The 18,408-nt window shown below is 53.2% G+C and overlaps 1 protein-coding gene across 1 annotated transcript in view; it reads right to left on the bottom strand.

Moving 5' to 3' along the window:
- Positions 1-408: 408 nt before the first annotated feature.
- Slc7a5 (solute carrier family 7 member 5) overlaps positions 409-18,408 on the bottom strand; it is a 35,847-nt gene continuing 17,847 nt past the window's right edge. The window contains exons 2-10 of the mRNA XM_057754244.1: positions 17,243-17,368; positions 8,887-8,992; positions 7,969-8,013; positions 7,385-7,508; positions 6,205-6,308; positions 5,742-5,838; positions 4,410-4,559; positions 3,017-3,194; positions 409-2,390 (exon numbers count right to left, since the gene is read on the bottom strand). Of these exons, the coding sequence (XP_057610227.1) occupies positions 2,335-2,390; positions 3,017-3,194; positions 4,410-4,559; positions 5,742-5,838; positions 6,205-6,308; positions 7,385-7,508; positions 7,969-8,013; positions 8,887-8,992; positions 17,243-17,368 (986 nt within the window). The 3' untranslated portion in view covers positions 409-2,334. The remainder of the gene's footprint in view (positions 2,391-3,016; positions 3,195-4,409; positions 4,560-5,741; positions 5,839-6,204; positions 6,309-7,384; positions 7,509-7,968; positions 8,014-8,886; positions 8,993-17,242; positions 17,369-18,408) is intronic.

Raw genomic sequence — 18,408 nt, 5'->3', positions numbered from 1 at the left:
GGTGGGGGTTTGGCCTCAAGAGGCCCTCTCCCACAGATGCTAGGATGCAGAGAGAGATGACCCTAGGTTCTGGGCCATGAGCTCTAACCTGTCCATGAGAGATGGGGGTGCTACGAGATGGCCTGAAATCATTTTATTCCTTGCCGGGCCCCTTTCCTCCCACCCCACTTCCACCAGATGGTGCTCACAGCACAATTAGCATAAGGTCCCTTTTGGGCCAAGCCCCTCCCCACCTAGGGGCCTCCAGGAACCTTCTCCCTCCAGTGACCTTAGTGTGTCCTTGGCTCCCTGGCTCCCCTCCAGCCTTGTCACCCTCAGGGGGCTGAGAGAAAGGGGTGGGCTGAGGGAAAAGAGACGGCTCCCACACAGGGAATCTGGCATTGAACACAGAGCACAGAAGACTGTTAATGACTTAGAATTCCAAGAGCTTTTTAAAAAAACAATCAAAAAGTCCCATAAAACAGCAGCACCCCACCCCCAGCCCAGTGTAACAGGTTAGCCATTAATACAAGAGTAAAAGATGTTACAACCATATCACTGACTCAGGTGGCACAGTAGAGGGCCCCAATGTGACAGGAACACAGTCTGGACACACCACTCAGATACTGACCCCTGAAAAAAGCCAGATGCAGTGATATGTAAGGACAAAGCCAAAAACGCAAAGCACAGAACAAAATGGCTCTGTGGTCAGGGCTTGCTTTGAGAAAACAAAAACCTACAGGTGGGAGACCCCAGGACATCAGAAATAGGAACGAGCAAGGTCTTCTCAGAGGGCCTACGTCAGCACCATGAAAATGGCCCACTGAGCCCCTGCCCTTTGGACCCAGGCTGGGACTGGGTCCCAGTTCAGATCTCCGGGAGGGCAGAGAGAGCCTTCAGGAGGCACTCTGACCGCTCCCTCCTCACCCCAAAGGAAGGGGACCCCAGGAACACAGAGGGAGGTCGGGGGGGGGACAGTGGTAAGGTCACCACCATGCAGGCTCTGCAGAGAATCACTCTTGCAGGCAGGCCGTGACCTGCGGCAACGGCTGGGGCCAGCAAGGGGTTCTTAGATCCTGATGTCTCTCCAAGCAGATCAGTTCTTGGTTAGGTATGCTGGCCAGACCTCAGCTGTCTCCTCCAGAAGAGAATGGGAAGCTTGTAGGGTGGTCCCAACAGGAGGGATAGCAGCGTGCAGCCAGCAGCTTTCATACTCAGGAAGCTCGAGTGGTCTTGTCACACAGCTGGCGCATGGCAGGGAGGGGAGTCCGGTGCATGTTTTGGACAATGGATACGGGAGATAAGAAGGGGATGGCGGTGACAGTCTCAGGAACTATGGCGGTGAACAGAGGGGTGTGGGTGGGAGACCCATGGTGCTGGTCACTGTCTGCCTTCCTGGTCTGTTTCTAGGAGTTCTGGGGTAGGGGTCAATAGACTGTGTCTGCCAGGACCAGAGCACGGCCCCTTGAATGACACAGAGCCCGCCAGTGTGCACAAGCGCACATGGCCCTGTAGATGACAGCTGGTGGCCAGCTCTTCCCACGAGCTTCTAGCTATGGCAGCCAGCTGCTGAGTTATAGTTGCGGAGCGCTCTTTCATGTATGGCCAAGGGAAGAGGAATCCCCGGGACTTCAGTGAGACCTGAGCTCTACGTTTATAAGGTTAAAAACGTAACTCAGCAGTAGAGCACTTGCCCCATATGAATGAGGCTGGGTTCCATCTCCAGGATCCCAGAAAAAAAAAAAAACAACCCAAGCAAGATATGTCATCTGCCTGTCAGTCCAAGTCCACAGTAGAACAGGTGACACCCAAGTCTCAGTAGTTCTGTCGACGGGTGACAGTGACGTGGTCCCCTTGAGGCACACTTTGCTACCGAGCGACAGCCTCGGGAGAAGGGCTGTGGCCAGTGCATCCACATTCACAGCTGGGCTGCTCTAGCTATGCATCTCCTGCTCCTTGCTACCCTGTTCTGTTTAAAAATAATCATCTTGGTAGTGTAAACTTGACCCAAAATGCACGCTACGAAAACAAAATAAATCAAAAATCAGAGCGGGGAGAAAGACCAGATGTGGCAATCCCCAGAAAGTCACAAAGACCAGGCCTCAGCTCACGGCATGCGCTAATACTGAGTGCCATGCACGGACGGTCGCCATCTGGGACCAAATTCGTACCAGAATTTTCTTTCGCAGCCGCTGTGGACCCTCGACCATTGGAGGGACAGTGGATGGTGCTGGAGAGTTGGTGGCGCTCGCTGGAGCTGTGGGGAATGACAGGCCTGGACGCTGCTCTTCCGAAGGTGAACTGTCCAGAAGCAGTCACCGCGCGCACTCTCCCTGTGGCACCCGAGACTCGCAGCTAAGTCTCCTGAGGAACCACCTGCATAAGCTTCTGGCAGAGCACTGTCCCAGAGACTGCGGGGAGAGATTAGGGGTGAGCACAGGGCAGAGGATGGGGCAGGAACTGGGGTCGGCTCCTGCTGTCCCGCTTGCTCTTGCCAGCCCATTAGTCACCTCTGAAACCTCGAGGGAGGGGCTAGACAGACACTTCAGTAAATAGCGCTGGCCTGCGTCTGGCTTTTACATGGGTCCAGGAATCTGAACTTATGCCATCAGGCTGATGTCACTCCCCATTCTGGAAATTCAAAGTCCCCCAGAACACAGTGATAACCCTGGTCTGCAAACGCGCTCCCCCTTGGAGTTTTAGGGGAGCGAAGACAGGGACCTAACTGGAACAGTCTTGAGCCAGGTGCTTCATTTACAACCCCCTCAGGCTCCCTCTCTTGGTCAGGCCACCATGTCCAAGCTCGTGGCCTGCAGTAGGCTTTTGCCAGTTGGCATGGAATGCCTAAGACCAGCTAAGGTGGAGCTCCATCTCTCTTCCCTGATCCTGGTTACTCATGGCTGGCGCACTATACTAGCGACTCAAACCTAGTACCACAAAGCCTGAGGCTCAGCATGGTGGTCATGGCAGGATCAAGAATCCCTTACCCTGGACATTCTCACCCTGGGTGGTATGGGCAGGGGCTGTATACACTCACAGATGGCTTGCAGGAGCCACTTGGGTTTATTCTGCCACCAGACGCCAAAGAAGTAGACAGGCAGCCCGCTGAGGATAATGGCAAAGCCAATGCCACACTCCTTGGGTGTCTTCCAGAAGGACACAGCGATGAGGAAGAGGCAGGCCAAGATGAAGAACACCGGGAGGGCCAGGTTCACCTGGGATAGAATGCAGAAATAAATGCTACCAGCTTCTCCTCCCCACATTGCTCCAGGCCCGTGGGCACAAGAGGAAAGTTCCTGCCTATTGTCCTGTGGCTGGCATGTGGCCTTGGAGCCATCACCTTCTCCTTGGGTCTGTCCAGCCTCCTCTTCCTAGACCTTGGGCCTTTGCTTCAAAGTGGCTTAACTACCTCTAGCTGTTCTCTTGGCCTGCTTTGAACTGTCGTGGGCCTGGAGAGAGCAGAATCCAGGTCCTGCTTGGTCTCACTCTGACCTCAGTACAAGGCGCTGAGCATACAATTACACAAAGCTCAGCTAGTATAGACACAGCTGGTCCCGTTTCTCGAGGCTTCCTTGGGGCAGCAGAGGTGGGCCCTGCAGTCCCCACATCACAGACATGGAACCCCCGGCTACAATACCAACCCATGGTCACCTCGGGGAGGAGCAGTAGGTTGATCCTTCTGGGAAGACCCTGGCTACCCACCAACAAGCCAGGAATACTGCCTCTTTAGAGAACCCTTTGTGGGTCTAAATGCTCACCCCAAAGCCACAGCCTGCAACTAGCCAAAGCAGACAGGCTTCTGGCAGGGCAGCTGGCATGCTGAATAACCCAGCAGGCAGAGCTGGGTTTTCCTCTGTAGGCTCTTGCCAGATTGCTGTCCAGAATTCCACAGTCTTGAAAATGGACTCCCATCGTGGGAAATAGTCTTGTTGGAACAGACTCTAACTATGTGCTCAGGGAATGAAGCTCACAGGTTATCTGTGAACTTTCCACGGACCAGCTGTGGGCAGTCTGACCTCTAACCCCACAGTGGGATGACCCCAGCATGGTTGGGGTCTCCCACCAACTGGCCACAAGGTTCCTTGTGATACTGGTGGAGACCAGAGTGGGGGAGGGGCAGGGGGAAGCCCTGTAGCAGGTGTGACTGACTGGGTCAGCGGTGTGCCCAAGAACTAGCTGGGTAACAGAAACTGCTGGCCATCAGCTACCACAACTCAGCTGTCTTGGCACAACTCTGACCCCAGCAAGCTTAGCCTTCAATGTGCCCTTCATATGGTACTCATGGAGAAGGGGGCAGGCTCCCTAGTTTACTAAGGAGAGATGGACAGGGCAGAACTAGAGAGGTCGTGTCAGTCCAGGGCTGCTTGGATGCAGACCCTGCTTCTGAGAATGACACCCAGGGACTGAGAAGGACACTACCCAATACTCACTTTGATGGGACGCTCCAGCTCAGGCTTCCTGAAGCGAAGCCACATCATGCCGATGATAGCCAGGGCCACACACAGCCAGTTGAAGAAGCTGAAGAAGTTGATGATGGAGAAGATGTCATTGGAGAAGGCGTACATCAGGGTCATGACACACTGAAAGTAAAGACAGGGCCAGGTGAGCCTGGCAAGGCTGTGCTGATGTGGGAGGGTGGGAGAGGCCACGAGACAGAAAACCAACAGCCAGTTCCACCAGAGTCTGGATGAGCACAACTGCTTGCTCTTGTTTTAAGAAGTAACTATGCTGGGCGGTAGGGGTGCATGTCTTTCATCCCAGCACTCAGGAGGCAGAGGCAGGTGGATCTCTGAGTTTGAGGTCAGTCTGGGTCTACAAAGCAAGTTTCAGGACAGCCAGGGCTGTTACACAGAGAAACTCTGTCTCAAAAACAAAACAAAAACCATTAAAAAAAAAAAAAACTTATATTTTTAGGGACTGGAGAGATGGCTCAGAGGTTAAGAGCACTGGATGCTCTTCCAGAGGACCTGAGTTCAATTCCCAGCAATCACATGGTACTCACAACCACTAGTAATGAGATCTGGCACCTTCTTCTGGTCTGCAGGTGTACGTGCAGGCAGGAACATTGCATACACAATAAATAAATATACCTCACACACACACAAAGAAGTAACTGCTGTGACCATGTGGGAAGTCTTAGGGTGCAAAGGGAGGGAAGTGAGGATAGTGAGGCACCCATGGTCCAAGGATGACGTACAAGAGCTCTCCAGAGCGGAACAGCAAAAGCACCTGCACCTAGAGCTACTTGGGCTCCTGTGCCAGCAGTGACTGCCATGTCCAACGGGGGAGCCTTCCAACAAAGCACGGAGCACACTACACACCATAGCACCATTAAGAGAAAGCTCAAATTGACTGACTACGCCTCCTGAGGGAGCCTGAATTCCTGACCCAGGAAGTGGGAGACAGTGTTTCTTATTTTAGGCTTCTGGGGATGGGGTGACTTTGTTACATAGTAACAGAGAACATAACTCAACGGATAGGCACAGAAGGAAGGACAGGAGTCCAATTTGTGCACTGAGGGCATTAAATGGTGTGGACATGGCTAGAGCAGACAGTGTCTGAGCAGACGTTCTCGCTGGGCAGAGATTTCGTTTCATACACTTCAAGAACCACAATGGGGTTCTGAATTTAAAAATCTAGTGGTGTATTGGGCTGGGCTTCCGTGTGCACAGCGGCGCACACTTCCCAACTACATATTGCTCTGGGCAGACACAGGGCCGAGTGGTGAGGACAGACAGGGCAGGAGCACGTGGTAGACTTACTGTGAACACCAGTGATGGAACAGGGGTCAGGAGCTGTGGGTGGATCATAGAGAGGACAGAAGGCAGGTGGCCCTCCCGAGATCCCACGAAAAACAGCCTGTGGATGGAGCAGAGGGCAATCAGCACTGGTCCCACCACCTAGATATGGCTGGGAGACACCTGGAGCAGAGGAGGATGCATGTCAGCTACACTGGGAGGGGGATGGCCTTTGCTCTCTGGTTGGTCTCTGGCCACAGGCCTTTCAATGTCCTTGACTTCTTGGGCTAACAAGGACAGAAACCTGGGTTATATCTCACTTATAGTGCCTCCAGGATCTGACTTAAACAGTAGAGGGTCAGAATAGTTCCCTTGTTCTCAAGTCATTCAAATATTGAACAATCGGCTGTCTATCATCAATAAACAGATAGCTTTCAAAGTGTGTGGAATAGCAGGGGGTTTTTCTCTAGAGCTCTCAGGCACTTACCTTGAGGATGTGAACAGAGACCCATTGACAGAGCCGAAGCAGGACAAGCCCACGAAGACGGGGATGATCCAGGACATGACTCCTAGGTGATAGTTCCCAAAGTCCTGGACAGACACAACACATGGTGAGCGCTTAGCTCCAGCGGGACAATTCTGGCCCCTGGAGCAGTTCAGCCCATGACCCTGCCGGGCTGACCTCAGGCGTCTGCTTGTGTGGCCATTTCTCAGAATTAGAGTCTGCACTGTGAGGAGACACACAGGGCCTCACACATAAGGCACCCTGATGGCTTCCTATGGGACACAGGGATAATCTTTAACAGGTCTCCCTTACTGATGGCTTTTTCACATCAGCCAAGAGCCTGGTGTGGCAGGTCTTTCCTAACTATGGGCTCTGAGGCAACACCTAATAAATAAAAGCTAGACAGTGCTGCCGCTCCTCCGGGTAGCCCAAAAGGAGAGTGAAGGAGTCAGGGGGGTTGCCATGGAGCCTGGTTGTGCCTTCTGGTGCTGCCTCATTGACTGACACTGATCTAGTAGCAGTCCCTAAGGCACCATGGTCCCTAACAAAGCCACCCACATGCTGTCTTACCATAGGCAAGGTACTAGCTAAGCAGCTGCATTTAATGCCCCACCCTCATCATGCAGAGAGCCTGGTGGGGTCCTCTGTGGTCATCTTTAGTGGTCACCAATGATGACCACTAGTGACGTGGGCTGTCCTTCTGTATATGTGTTGTTTTATTGGTTGATGAATAAAGCTGTTTTTGCCAATGGCTTAGAAGAGTGAAGCCAGGCAGAAATCCAAAGATAAAGAAAGAGTGGGCGCAGTCAGGAATATGCCATGTAACTGCCGAGAGAGGTCACGGCAGAACCTTAGGAACTTTACCGGTAGGCCACAGCCTCATGGCGATATACAGATTCATAGAAATGGGTTAATTTCAGATGTAAGAGCTGGCTAAGAATATGCCAGAGTCATTGGCCAAACAGTGTCATAGAGTTTCTGTGTGATTATTCGGGTCTGGACGGCCGGGAAACAAACGAGCAGTCTCCCACACACTAGACTCCCCAGCTAGGGCAAAGCTTGGGCACAAGGGCCGGGCCTGACTGGCTTGGTCACAGGTCTGGGGGTGGCACACCAATCTCAGTCTCTTGGGCCTAGGAGCAGCTGGTAGGCAGTGTCTTACCACAGCCACAGCTTCAGACACGAGCATCTGGTTGGTTGACAGGGTGGTGAAGTAGGCCAGGTTCGTCAGCACATACACCAGTGTGACAATGGGCAGGGAAATGATGATGGCCAAGGGCAGGTTTCTGGGGAGAGGAGGGAGAGACATGTCAGTGTGCCATGTGGACCCCAGGGTGAGGAGCCGGGCTCCCCGTCTGGGCCTCAGTTCTTGGGCAAACAACAGGAACATCTACAGCCGCACACAGCTGAAGCACGGTTCACACTACCATCCCGGAAAACAGAGGCTCCTTTAGGTGGCTCTGAGGGCTCAAGAGAGCCAAGACTGCCCACTGTGAACACCCATGGCCCCTGCCTACTCGCTGCACAGCCCCAGACAAGTCCCCTCCACTTGGGGTCCAGGACTGAGAGCCACAGCGGCTTCTCTCTGGCCTAACCCCACCCTAACCCTGCATGATCTCTACTGCAAGCCCCTGACACGGCCTTTCATAGAACCCGGGCAGGGCTCATCAAAGGGCTTGTTCAGTGTGTGGCTTCTCCCTCGTGTGTTAAGACAAAGAAATGTGTCTCTGTCATTTCTGTACATACCTGTAAGGGTTGATCATCTCCTCTGTGACAAAATTCAGATAGTTCCTAGAAACCAAGCAATAGTATGTCATTACACTGCACACACGGTTTCGGGAAAAACCAATGCGAAGAGAATCCTGGGCTGCTCTGGGTAGGTGTGGGAGTTTGAATGAGACTGGCTCCTCTAGGCTCATATATTTCTAAATTTAGTTCCCAGCTTATGAGCAACCAGGGAAGGATTGGGAGGTATGGTTTGCTGGAGTGAGTTATGGCTTTTGTACCACTTGGGTGGGCTTTGAGATATCAAAAGCCCACACTAGGCTCAGTGTGTCTCTCTACCAGTCTGCCTATAGATCTGGATGCAAACCTCTCGGCTACTGCTTTAGGACCATGCATGTCGCCATGTCCCCTGCCATGATGATAATGGACTAAGACTAACCTTCTAAAGTAAGCCCCCATTTAAATGCTTTCTTTCTAAAAGTTACCTTGGTCACAGTGTCCTGGTCACAGCAACAGTACACTAACTAAGATAGTAAGGGACAGGAGAATCCTCTGTATGCTCTCACTGTTGACAGGAGCTGGGCAGTGGGCACCCTTGGGACCAGTTGCTCATTCTGCTCTGTCCTCTGCCAACTCTCTTTGAGGTGAACACAGCCCGTCCTGTCCAAACACTCTGTGTGGCTTCAACATCCCAAGCCTACAGAGCTGTCCTAAAAGCAGAGGCCAGGCTGGTACCTTATGGAGAACTGCAGACAGGACTGAGCTCTCCTTTCCTGTTACCTAATGGTAGGGACCTGTAGGTGTCTGTGCAGCTCAAGATGCTCCCTGTGCTCTGTCCCACCCACTTGAGCCACCCCCATATGGTCAGAGAACTGAGTTTCTGGGCACATCAAGTCCATGTGTTCCCAGGCCAAGGGACTCAGATCATCCAGAACCTACCATCCTCCATAGGCAAACAGGCCGCTGTACAATGCCAGCACGATGTTCCCCACATCCAAATTGGTGCCTTCAAAGGATAACTTAGGGTGCAGGTTGGACATATCACCTGCAATGCATTAAAGAAAGCAGAATCCTGGTTAGAGAATCTGGACAGATCATAATACAAATTCTGGAATGTTTCTGGAGCAAAACACTGGACCAAACAAAAGCTTAGGGAAGCAAGCAGAGAGGGGCAGAACCATCCCCCTCCTATACTCCCTGGCTACTCAAAGGAATGGGGCCTGGCTAGAAGCCCATGAGTTCTCTCTGTAAGCAGAGGACAGCCCGTCCCTTGGCCTGGAGGGACCAGCTCCAGAGTCTCTGCTGATACAGGGCTGTCTCTCACATGTGGAGTGCAGGACAGGAACAGGCACTTCCAAAATCCTTCAAGAGACTCTCACACAGTTCACATAAGCTTCAAGGCTGCTTGAAGAGACTTGGGCTGACACATTGGTCCCTTGCTGTGAAGCTCAGGAGGTACAGGATTGCTGTGCCACCCAAAGTGAGTGAGCAAATGCATCCAAGGATTAGGATGGGGTGAACTGACAGCAGGGGCATCCAGAGACACCTCGCTCGGAGCAGAGGCCACTTCACACACAACTTCCCTCTGCTGGTGTCCACCCGTTGCCTTTTCCAATGACCTGTCACTAGACTTAGGACCCCCCACTACTCAGATGACCACACATCAAATCTATCTGTAAAGATCTTTGTTCCAAGACAGCCCCAGACTCCAGGTAGTCTTCCTTCTTAAGTATTTTTCAAAGCTAGCGGCTATCGGAGTAGAGTCCTTTATGGTTACCTTAGCTATGGAATGGCCTACTTCATCAAGCCTGCAAAAGTCTGGTTGTTTAAAGATGCCCGACTTGAAGCCAGGTATCTGGGCACCCAGCAAGGTGGGCGGCTGGCTCTCCAGATCCAGGTTACCTACCCGTGGGTCTTTACTTCATGGGTCCTATGACTCTGGGCCCTGGGGACAGCTAGACAGCTACAGCACGGATACACAGCTCACGTTTACCCCAAGAACAGGAGGCCAATGAGACGAATGCAGCTTGGGAGCCAGAGGGGCAGCGTAGTCACCAGGAGGTGAACGGTCTGCAGTTGTGCATGTGGAGGCAGCACAGGGCCCAGGTCTGCCTGACTCATACCCGAGAATCAAGGTCACCAAAGGACCCTGTGAAGAAGGTCTCCACAGAATCTGTCTTTCAGCCCTGTGTCAGGGTCTGATTAAAAAGGAAGATCTGTTTGGGAGGTGGCGGCGCATAGATCTCTGTGAGTTCGAGGCCAGTTAAGTCTATAAAGTAGTTCCTGGACAGCCAGGGCTACACAGAGAAACCCTGTCTCAAAAAACAAATGGAACAAATGCAAAAAAGGAGGAGGAGAAGGAGGAGGAGGAGGAAGGAAGGCAGGCCGGGACCAGTCAGTGTTTCATGGTTTTCTGGATGTACGAAATGTCCCATGATTCTATTCCCCAATCTGAGCTAAGGCTGTCCTGGGCTCTACCCACCCCTGGTCTTCTGAGAAGGGTATTACCCACATCCCCATCTGTCTAGGTCCTGGTCACAGGGCAGTCAGAAGACAGTTTGTGGTGAGCAGTTCAGGGCAGCTCAGGACAGGGTATCTTCAAAAGTACTGTGGCAGAGCCTCCGGCAGCCCAGGCACTCCCCCCGTGCTCCGCAATGGAACTCTTTAGAACAAGGACGTGGATAGGGCCTAACTCCCGTCTCTGCTCTGGGGTGTACTTCTACAAGTCGGGAAAATGAGGCACAGATGCAGTGGTACGAGGATCTGTCAGGCTATGTGAGAATTGGAGCTGATTCTTTACCACGCTGTGGCCCTTGAGGGACGGGAATGAATACCAGAGACTGGAAAAGTGACCAGAACCCACCCTGGATCAACACAGACAGTTTTAGACCGGAGTCCACAACTACCTGGTAACGAGACCTCAAGAAGCAGAGTAACTGTGGAGTCTTTAGTACAGTACAGGATGCCTGCTTCTTAGCGGCCTGGTGAAGGTGGCAGGAGGGTTAATTTGGTTCCCTCAGCAGATGGTCCTCTGTCAGGGTATCAGGGTTTAGGCCGGTACACCCATCTCAAATCTACAGTCATTCTCGTACCACTGAGAGGATGGCGGCGAGGACTAAAATCCAGTATGTGTCAGGACTCGTGGCACTCAGCCAGGTCTGCAGCAGAGCCCTGGGGCACAGTGGCTGTGGTCTATGCTGGACTGGAGGCCACAGCTTTTCTCTCTGTAGGCACCATGGAGTGGGCAGCAGAACGGTCGCCTGGACTCTCCCAAACCTTTCCCAGGCTGGATCAGCTCAGTAAACACCTCACAGCACCCTAACTGTCACCCTTTGACTGCAGCTCCACCTTGGTGGCTTTAAGGCTTGCGGGAGTGGTCACATCCACCTGTCTGATCAACACACTGGCAACTCCCTTGTGCCTAGCTTAGTTGCTGACAGAGAACCGGGAGACAGGCACCTTCCTGGAAGTGGGGCAGTGCAGGCAATAAGAAAGAACTGACCCAACCTTAACGGGGAGACCTTTGGAGTTGTCACAGCTTGGGGGTGGGGACAAGTAGTGGGGTACTAATGACATCTAGTGGCAGGGATCAGAGATGCTGCTTGATGTGCACAGCTTGACCTTCACAGTTCAGGGAGGCACCGCCAGGGCCTACACTAATCCCCCTCACTCCCAGCCTGTTCCACAGACCTAGTCAGGCCTGATCCGCGTGTCCACAAAACTTCAGGCACTGGATGATGTACTAATGAGGGTTCGCTAACTCAACAATGGCCAGAGCCAGGCAGCCAACCTGTGTCCCGCTCCCTTTCTCCAGAGCCACCGGAACAAGACAGACAGGCAGACAGGCCAGCACAGGTAAGCTGGGACGAGAGAACTTGAGTAGATTATGGTCCTGGGAGCAGCACTACTCTTCCTCTGGGCTTGTGCACTGTCTCAGACCCCTTTCCAACTCTGCTTATGTCAGGTGGGGCCTGATGGGCAGGCCTGCCGTTCCTTGGCCATTCAATGTTTCTCTCCACAGGGCTGATGGCACAGCTGTGAGAAGCTATGCATGGGCAGAGACCCCAGCAAGGCACAGTCCTAGAAACCATGAATCTGAGTTCTCTGGAGAGCAGGGGTAGCTGGGGTGGGACTGCTCAGAGGCCCAGGGAAGAGAACTTTAGGGAACAGCAACCCAAAGACACTGTGTCATGCAGTATGGCCATGGAAACCCACCCCAGAAGAAAGGAGGTTACTGAAGTCGAAGTGCCCTGCCTGCCTTCCTGTCCGTCCCTGGTAGATGCCTGGTTAGGCATACACAGACACTGAAAGAAGGTGGGAACCAACAGGGCTGAATTCCTTCCCACCTGTGGGACACTGCCAGTCTTGCAGTCCCCAACTCAGAGGACAGAGGCTCCCTAAGGCTGGGATATCCCAAGACCTGGTCACTCACTAACATGGGTTCCAGGCATGGAAAAACTAGTTATCTGGGGATATGGTCCACTCTGAGCCAGCACAGAGCTGGCAAGCAGAAAAAACCTAGGGCACTGTGGTCCTGCAAGACTAACTGGGCCTCACCAGCCCACAGCACCCTGATAGTCAACCTCAAGCTAGAGACAGCACTACACTGAGCCCCCACCTTCCGCCCTCCTATAGGCTTTGGGGCTACACACCACTCGGCTAACTGTGGGTCTGCCGGTTTCTGCAGACACACGTTTACTTGGAAAGAAAGCCTCTGCAGATGAAATCCTTCCAAGTGGCACAGATGAAGTGGCCACAAGGAGGAGTCCATATAGCCTGCACCTCTGGGGGTCCCAGGAGGGACAGTCCTGTGATCAAGGCACAGGACACCCATGTGGAGGACTGAGCATGCTTGGCATGCATCTGGAGGGAGTGTGTGAAGGCCTTGGACATCATGTCCAGCTGGTCCTACTATGTCAAAAGCTTGAGAAGCTGCTCCACAATAATCCATACCCTAAATCCCCCAGTGGAGTTGAGGCTAGCCTGAGGGTACCCCTCCAAAGATGGCTTTGGAGGTAGATGGATGAGTGGACACCTCCTTCCCCAAACATGTCTCCAGGCCTCCCCGGGTGGCTTTGGAGGCTCCAGGCTGTTTATCCTACTTTCTGGAATAGCAACTGAAGTCCCACCTGATGCTGCAGCCTTTATCCTTGCAGGAAACAGGTCCCAGCTGAGCTCTCAAGAGTGCTGCTGACCCAGGCCACCGTGCCAGCCATCCCAGCACAGTATCGCAATCCTTCATGCTATGCCTATGGCTACAGTAAGACCCACCCCTGAGGTGCAGGACCCAGGACATGACATCCTACCTCTCTGGCCCTAAGGTACTTCACTAAGACACAAACAAAAATCATTTTGAAGCCCATGAAACATGAGGCAGACCTAGTCTCCTGAGCCAGGCATGGGAGGTTATTACCTACTGACCAAGGACACAGCTAACATACAGTTGAGGAGCCCACATGTTGCTGTTTACCCATGCCAGCATACGAGGGCATCACTTTCCCCTCCCTTGACGATCACTGGCAGAGTAGGTGACCACTCACTGACAGCTCAGGCTAATGAAGACTGCCTCACATTGTAAGGATGTGCTCGGCAGTAAAGTCCCTTCTGGGAGCCTATGTGGGAGAAAAGGAGAAAGGTGTTCTCGGACACGATCATCTGCAAGCTGTCCGGGGGAGGTCAATCTGTCCTTTTGCTGTGCAATACATACTAAGCAGAATTACAATAGAGCTACTTTGGGTCCTCTGATGACCTGTGCCCATCAGTGGGCACAAGGGAAGAATCTTCCATAACCGACTCCCATGCCTGTCCTTGAGAAGGCCTGGCACCCACTTGTGTTTGGGAACAGTCTGACATCAAGCCATAACCCCTTCTGGATGCTGTGGGTGAGAGGCCAGTTAACTAGAAAGGGACACAGCAGGTCAAGGACAGTGGAGTTCCTGCCCACCATGTCTGTCATCTGCTGTCTCTCTTACTTAGGTCTTCCAGGCTGTCCAAGGGTTTCTCTCTGGGGTCACAATGGCCAAATGCCACCACCACAATTCACCCACTTCCACCCAAAGTCCAGTCACGGCCAGTCAGATCTAAGATCATTCTAGGCACCGTCTGCACTTCTGAAAACGCTGGACCAAGTGCAGATACCCTGTGATACCAGCGACAGGCTGAGTTCTCCCCAGCCTGCTAGGCAGCAGGGGCAGTCATGGTGCCTCCAATTGCTTGTACTCCTTCTGGGACCTGGGCAGCAAGATGCTGAGGACTTTCCCAGCCTGGGTCAGAGCCCTGTCTCCTCTGTCTGCACTCTCTTCTGCATGGGTCTGTGGCTAGCTCATCCCTTTCCACAGTGACAGAAGCTTTGAACTGTAGGCCCAGTCCTCACTGGATCCCACAAGAGTGGTTGGAGATTCTGTGGAAGGCTGGCAGTGTAGGAGTGAACAACTGCCCACAGGTTTATCACCCTTCCTGTTGAGGAAACAGCCTGGGCAGTAGGGTCAGCAGAGGGCTGGGATGGGCGATGAGGTGGGAATAACCACCATGTCCCAGACCCACAGTTGTCTGTTAAGGCAGGCTTACACATATGCCCAGAGCCAGGGCCTTTGCCTTCAAGGACCTGGCGATCACCACGGTCCTCCAAGGACTCTGTGCCCAATAGGAAACAAGGGTGGGCAAGCGCTCTGGAGAGGGGTCAGCATTCCAACACTGTCCTTAGAGGCCAAGGCCTCCATCTGGGTAATAGAACACCCCCTCCGCCCCCCAGGAAACCCGCACAGGAATTTTGCAGACGCTGCACTGAGTCCGGGACTCAGAAAGGAACTGCTGGGGGCGTCGGGGCGTGCTTGCCACAGCCACCGGAATTGTAAACACATTGTGCATTCAAGCCTGACAAAAGCTCTGCTGTCCCCTGCTCAAGTTTGTTTTCACTGACACCGGGTTCCGGTACTGAATTCCTCACTGTCTGAATCTCCTCAGCCTCCGCACGCACTCCCACCTCCAGCCACATGCTGCGCAGTGTGACTGGGGCCATGAGCACAGAATACAATCCCTTCTGCCTGTAAACAGGCCTGGACCACTCCCCGGGGTGTCCAGGTGATGTTCAACCCAATTCCGTCCCTGGCAGCTAGCCAGCACCTCTGTGCCTGAGCGAGAACCTTGCCAACCAGACTCCCAGAAATGCGAACAGCCTCCCAAATGCATCTGGAAAGGTGCTGGAAAGGACCCTCTGGAGCCTCATGAAGGTTCCTGGTAGGTGAATTAGTGAAGGCATCGGGACGCTCTGCTGCTGGACTCCAGGTGGGCAGTTCACATACCCCTGATAACCCTCCCCAGACATTCCTGACAGACTGGGCCCTGCTGTGGAAGCATCACCTGGGGGCCATATTCTAGAGTTTTCATCGCCCCAAGCATAGTGCCCAGTGGTTACAGCCACACGTAAATACTGAACAGATGAACGAGGTCACGTGGACCTCTGCCACAGGGAAGGACGTAGAGTTCCTTGCAGACAGTGCCCACCCCTGCAGGAGGGCAGGACCCACACCTCAGGCTTCTCCAAGCACTTGTGGATGCGTGTTCCTGGGTGAGGTTCCACAGAGGAGGACAGAGAACTGACCTGACTCCATCACAGACGCCCCACTCGTATCCTCTCAGGTCAGTCAGGAGGCCTTAACACGGGAGGGGTTGGGCTGCTGTAAGGAAGACAGAAGCTACTGCCCCATGAAGGTAAGCTGAAAAAGTCTTAAATCTCTGTACCTAGGGATTTGGGACTTTATACAAATGGAAAGATCAGAAAAGGAGGCAGACCCAGTCAACCCCAGCTCTGTGTGGAGTCTCTCTTATCTGTGAAATGAAGAATAAGGTCCCCAATGCCTCCGCCCCAGAGCAACTCCAGGACCAGGGGTTCCTCCACAGCTCCTAGTAACTGACGCTGAGCACTGGCTGCAGCCAAGTGTGTGACTCTGCCTAAGCAGTGCCCCTAACTTCCTGGGGCAGCAATGGCCACTATACACCACCACACTCAGCAGGAGCTCAACCAGCTCCTAGCCATTCTTCATTGAGGCTGCTTCAGTGACTGAGAGAAATGCAGAGGATTGCACACAGGGCCCCGAGCTGGGCTTGAGCTGCAGGGCCTCCCCCTCACCCCATAAAGGCGGGAATTCAAAACCCAGACATCTGTGCTTTTATCTCCCAAAAAGGGACGTCTTAATATACTCCATACACACTTACTGTGGAATATTACATAGTGAAGAAAAATAGGTGGACAAAGAGAGAAGACAGACAGACATGAGTGTGCCTGTACTGGGATTTCTGGACAGTGGGCAGAGCACCACATGGCTTGCAGATCACAGGGAACACAGACAACACATTACCTTGTGTGGTAAACGCCTCCCTTTCCCCTTCACCACTTCCAGCAGCCCGAGAAGGCAGCAGGGGAAAGATGACCTCCCCAAGTTCATACAGTGTGGGTGACCAAAGTCCATGCAGTCTTAACCTGCTGCCCTACACTCCTCATGCCAGCAGGGCCTGTCTAAGTGGCAAGATGTCAGAGGTTTGCCTTACTTTTATACCCACTGACATATTTAAATTAAAACAGTGTTCCTGCCTTCCAGGCCTGTTCCCTGTATTCCTTATTGGCTGTCCAGCCACTGGGCCCCAGATCTGAATACACTGAGGGCTTGAATCCTGAAGACACTCTTTTTTTTTTTTTTTTTGGTTTTTCAAGACAGGGTTTCTCTGTAGCTTTGGTGCCTGTCCTGGAACTAGCTCTTGTAGACCAGGCTGGCCTCAAACTCCCAGAGATCCGCCTGCCTCTGCCTCCTGAGTGCTGGGATTAAAGGCGTGCGCCACCACCGCCCGGCTTAAAGACACTCTTTGTATGTTGTTGAAATCTAGCTCCCGATGCCTGCCACACAGTCCCTGGACACACAGGCACGGGAACCACTAGGAGTCATGCTTCTGGACAGAAAAAAAAAATCAGTCCCCAGAGAGACCCACATGTGGGATATGCTGGTCATGAAGCAGAGGAAGGGGTGTTATGGTGGATGAAACCCTGCCAGGTGGAAGCTCTGATCCCCCAACTTCCTGCACAGACTCCCCAGAGGCTCCAGACTCCTGCCCACTAGCGAGGGTCAGGGTTTTGTATAAACTCGGAGCTCACAGCTCCTCCTACCATTCAGCTTTCCCTGGACCCAACTCAGTGTCCCAGGTGAGGTAGTCAGGAGGCCCAGGCCGACTCCTTGCAGTGTGTACTGGGGGGTGGAGGTGGGAGACACGACGCAAAGGAGGTGTCACATGTCCAGTCACTCACCCTTTCCCATCTGGATGAAGCCAAGCAGGATGATGAGAGCCAGGGCCAGCAGCTTGGCAGCAGCAAAGGCATCCTGCACACGGGTGGCGGCCTTCACGCTGTAGCAGTTCACAGCCGTGAGCAGCACTGTGGGAAAGAACAGGGAGAACAAAGCGTGAGACCCCAAGGGCAGGCGCTCCAGTCCAGGGTTGGGGCACAGAGGAGGTCAGGTGCTTCTGGCTGGGATCCCACAGAGGCAAAGCCCTGCCTGCCCCGTGGGTTTTGATAAGCTAGCTGGTTCTCTGGGGCCAGGGTCAAAGGTTAGAAATGCCAATTCTTCAAAGAGCCCGATCCCAGGTGCCCTGGAAAACCTGCAACAAGTTTCCTTACATCTTTCTTCTTTTTGGTTTTTTTGAGACAGGGTTTCTCTGTGGTTTTGGAGCCTGTCCCGGAACTAGCTCTTGTAGCCCAGGCTGCCTCCAACTCACAGAGATCCACCTGCCTCTGCCTCCTGAGTGCCAGGGTTAAAGGCGTGCGCCACCACTGCCCGGCTCTTCTTTTTGGTTTTCACAGACAGGGTCTCTTACCTTGTAGCCCAGGCTAGGCTCAAACTCTGTCAAATCCCTCTTAGTGCTGGCTGGAAAGGCTACGCCACCTATCCCCACTCCCACCCCCATTTTTAGAATTACTATCACCTGGGCCTTTTTAGAAAGGGCCCCAACTCTCGATCCTCTGCTCCAGCTTCCTGAGGGCTGGGATTAGACGTGTGCCACCATGCCTGGCTACTGAGTGGTCTCAGCTTCCTGAGGGACTCCCCATCAGAACTGCCTTCATCTCTTACCTATGTGTACCTGATCCTGTAGAGAGTACTGGCTGCAGGCACAAGAGAAATCCAAACCTGCCACTTGGAGGATGGCCACTTAACCCTGGTACCTACGTGATTCTCTGACAGCACCATAAGCTGTGAGGGGACCCTCTCCTCAAAAACAGCCTTCCATGGGGCTGGTGGAAGCAGGGAGATGAGGCACCCTGTCTGTGTAAATCTGCTAAGCCAAGAGGCGAGCAATGGGGCTATAGGGGCAGAGGCTGCAGGTGAGGACCAGACGGAATGGAACAGACGTCCCCATATGTTGCTGCAGGCAGGTGGGCTCAGGGCATGGCAAAATAGACACATGAGCCAGCTGCTG

Source organism: Chionomys nivalis, chromosome 21 (genome assembly GCF_950005125.1).
Source record: "Chionomys nivalis chromosome 21, mChiNiv1.1, whole genome shotgun sequence".
NCBI lineage: Eukaryota > Metazoa > Chordata > Mammalia > Rodentia > Cricetidae > Chionomys > Chionomys nivalis.
Note: the sequence above shows the minus strand (reverse complement) of the source record. Positions and strands in the feature narration are given on the sequence as shown.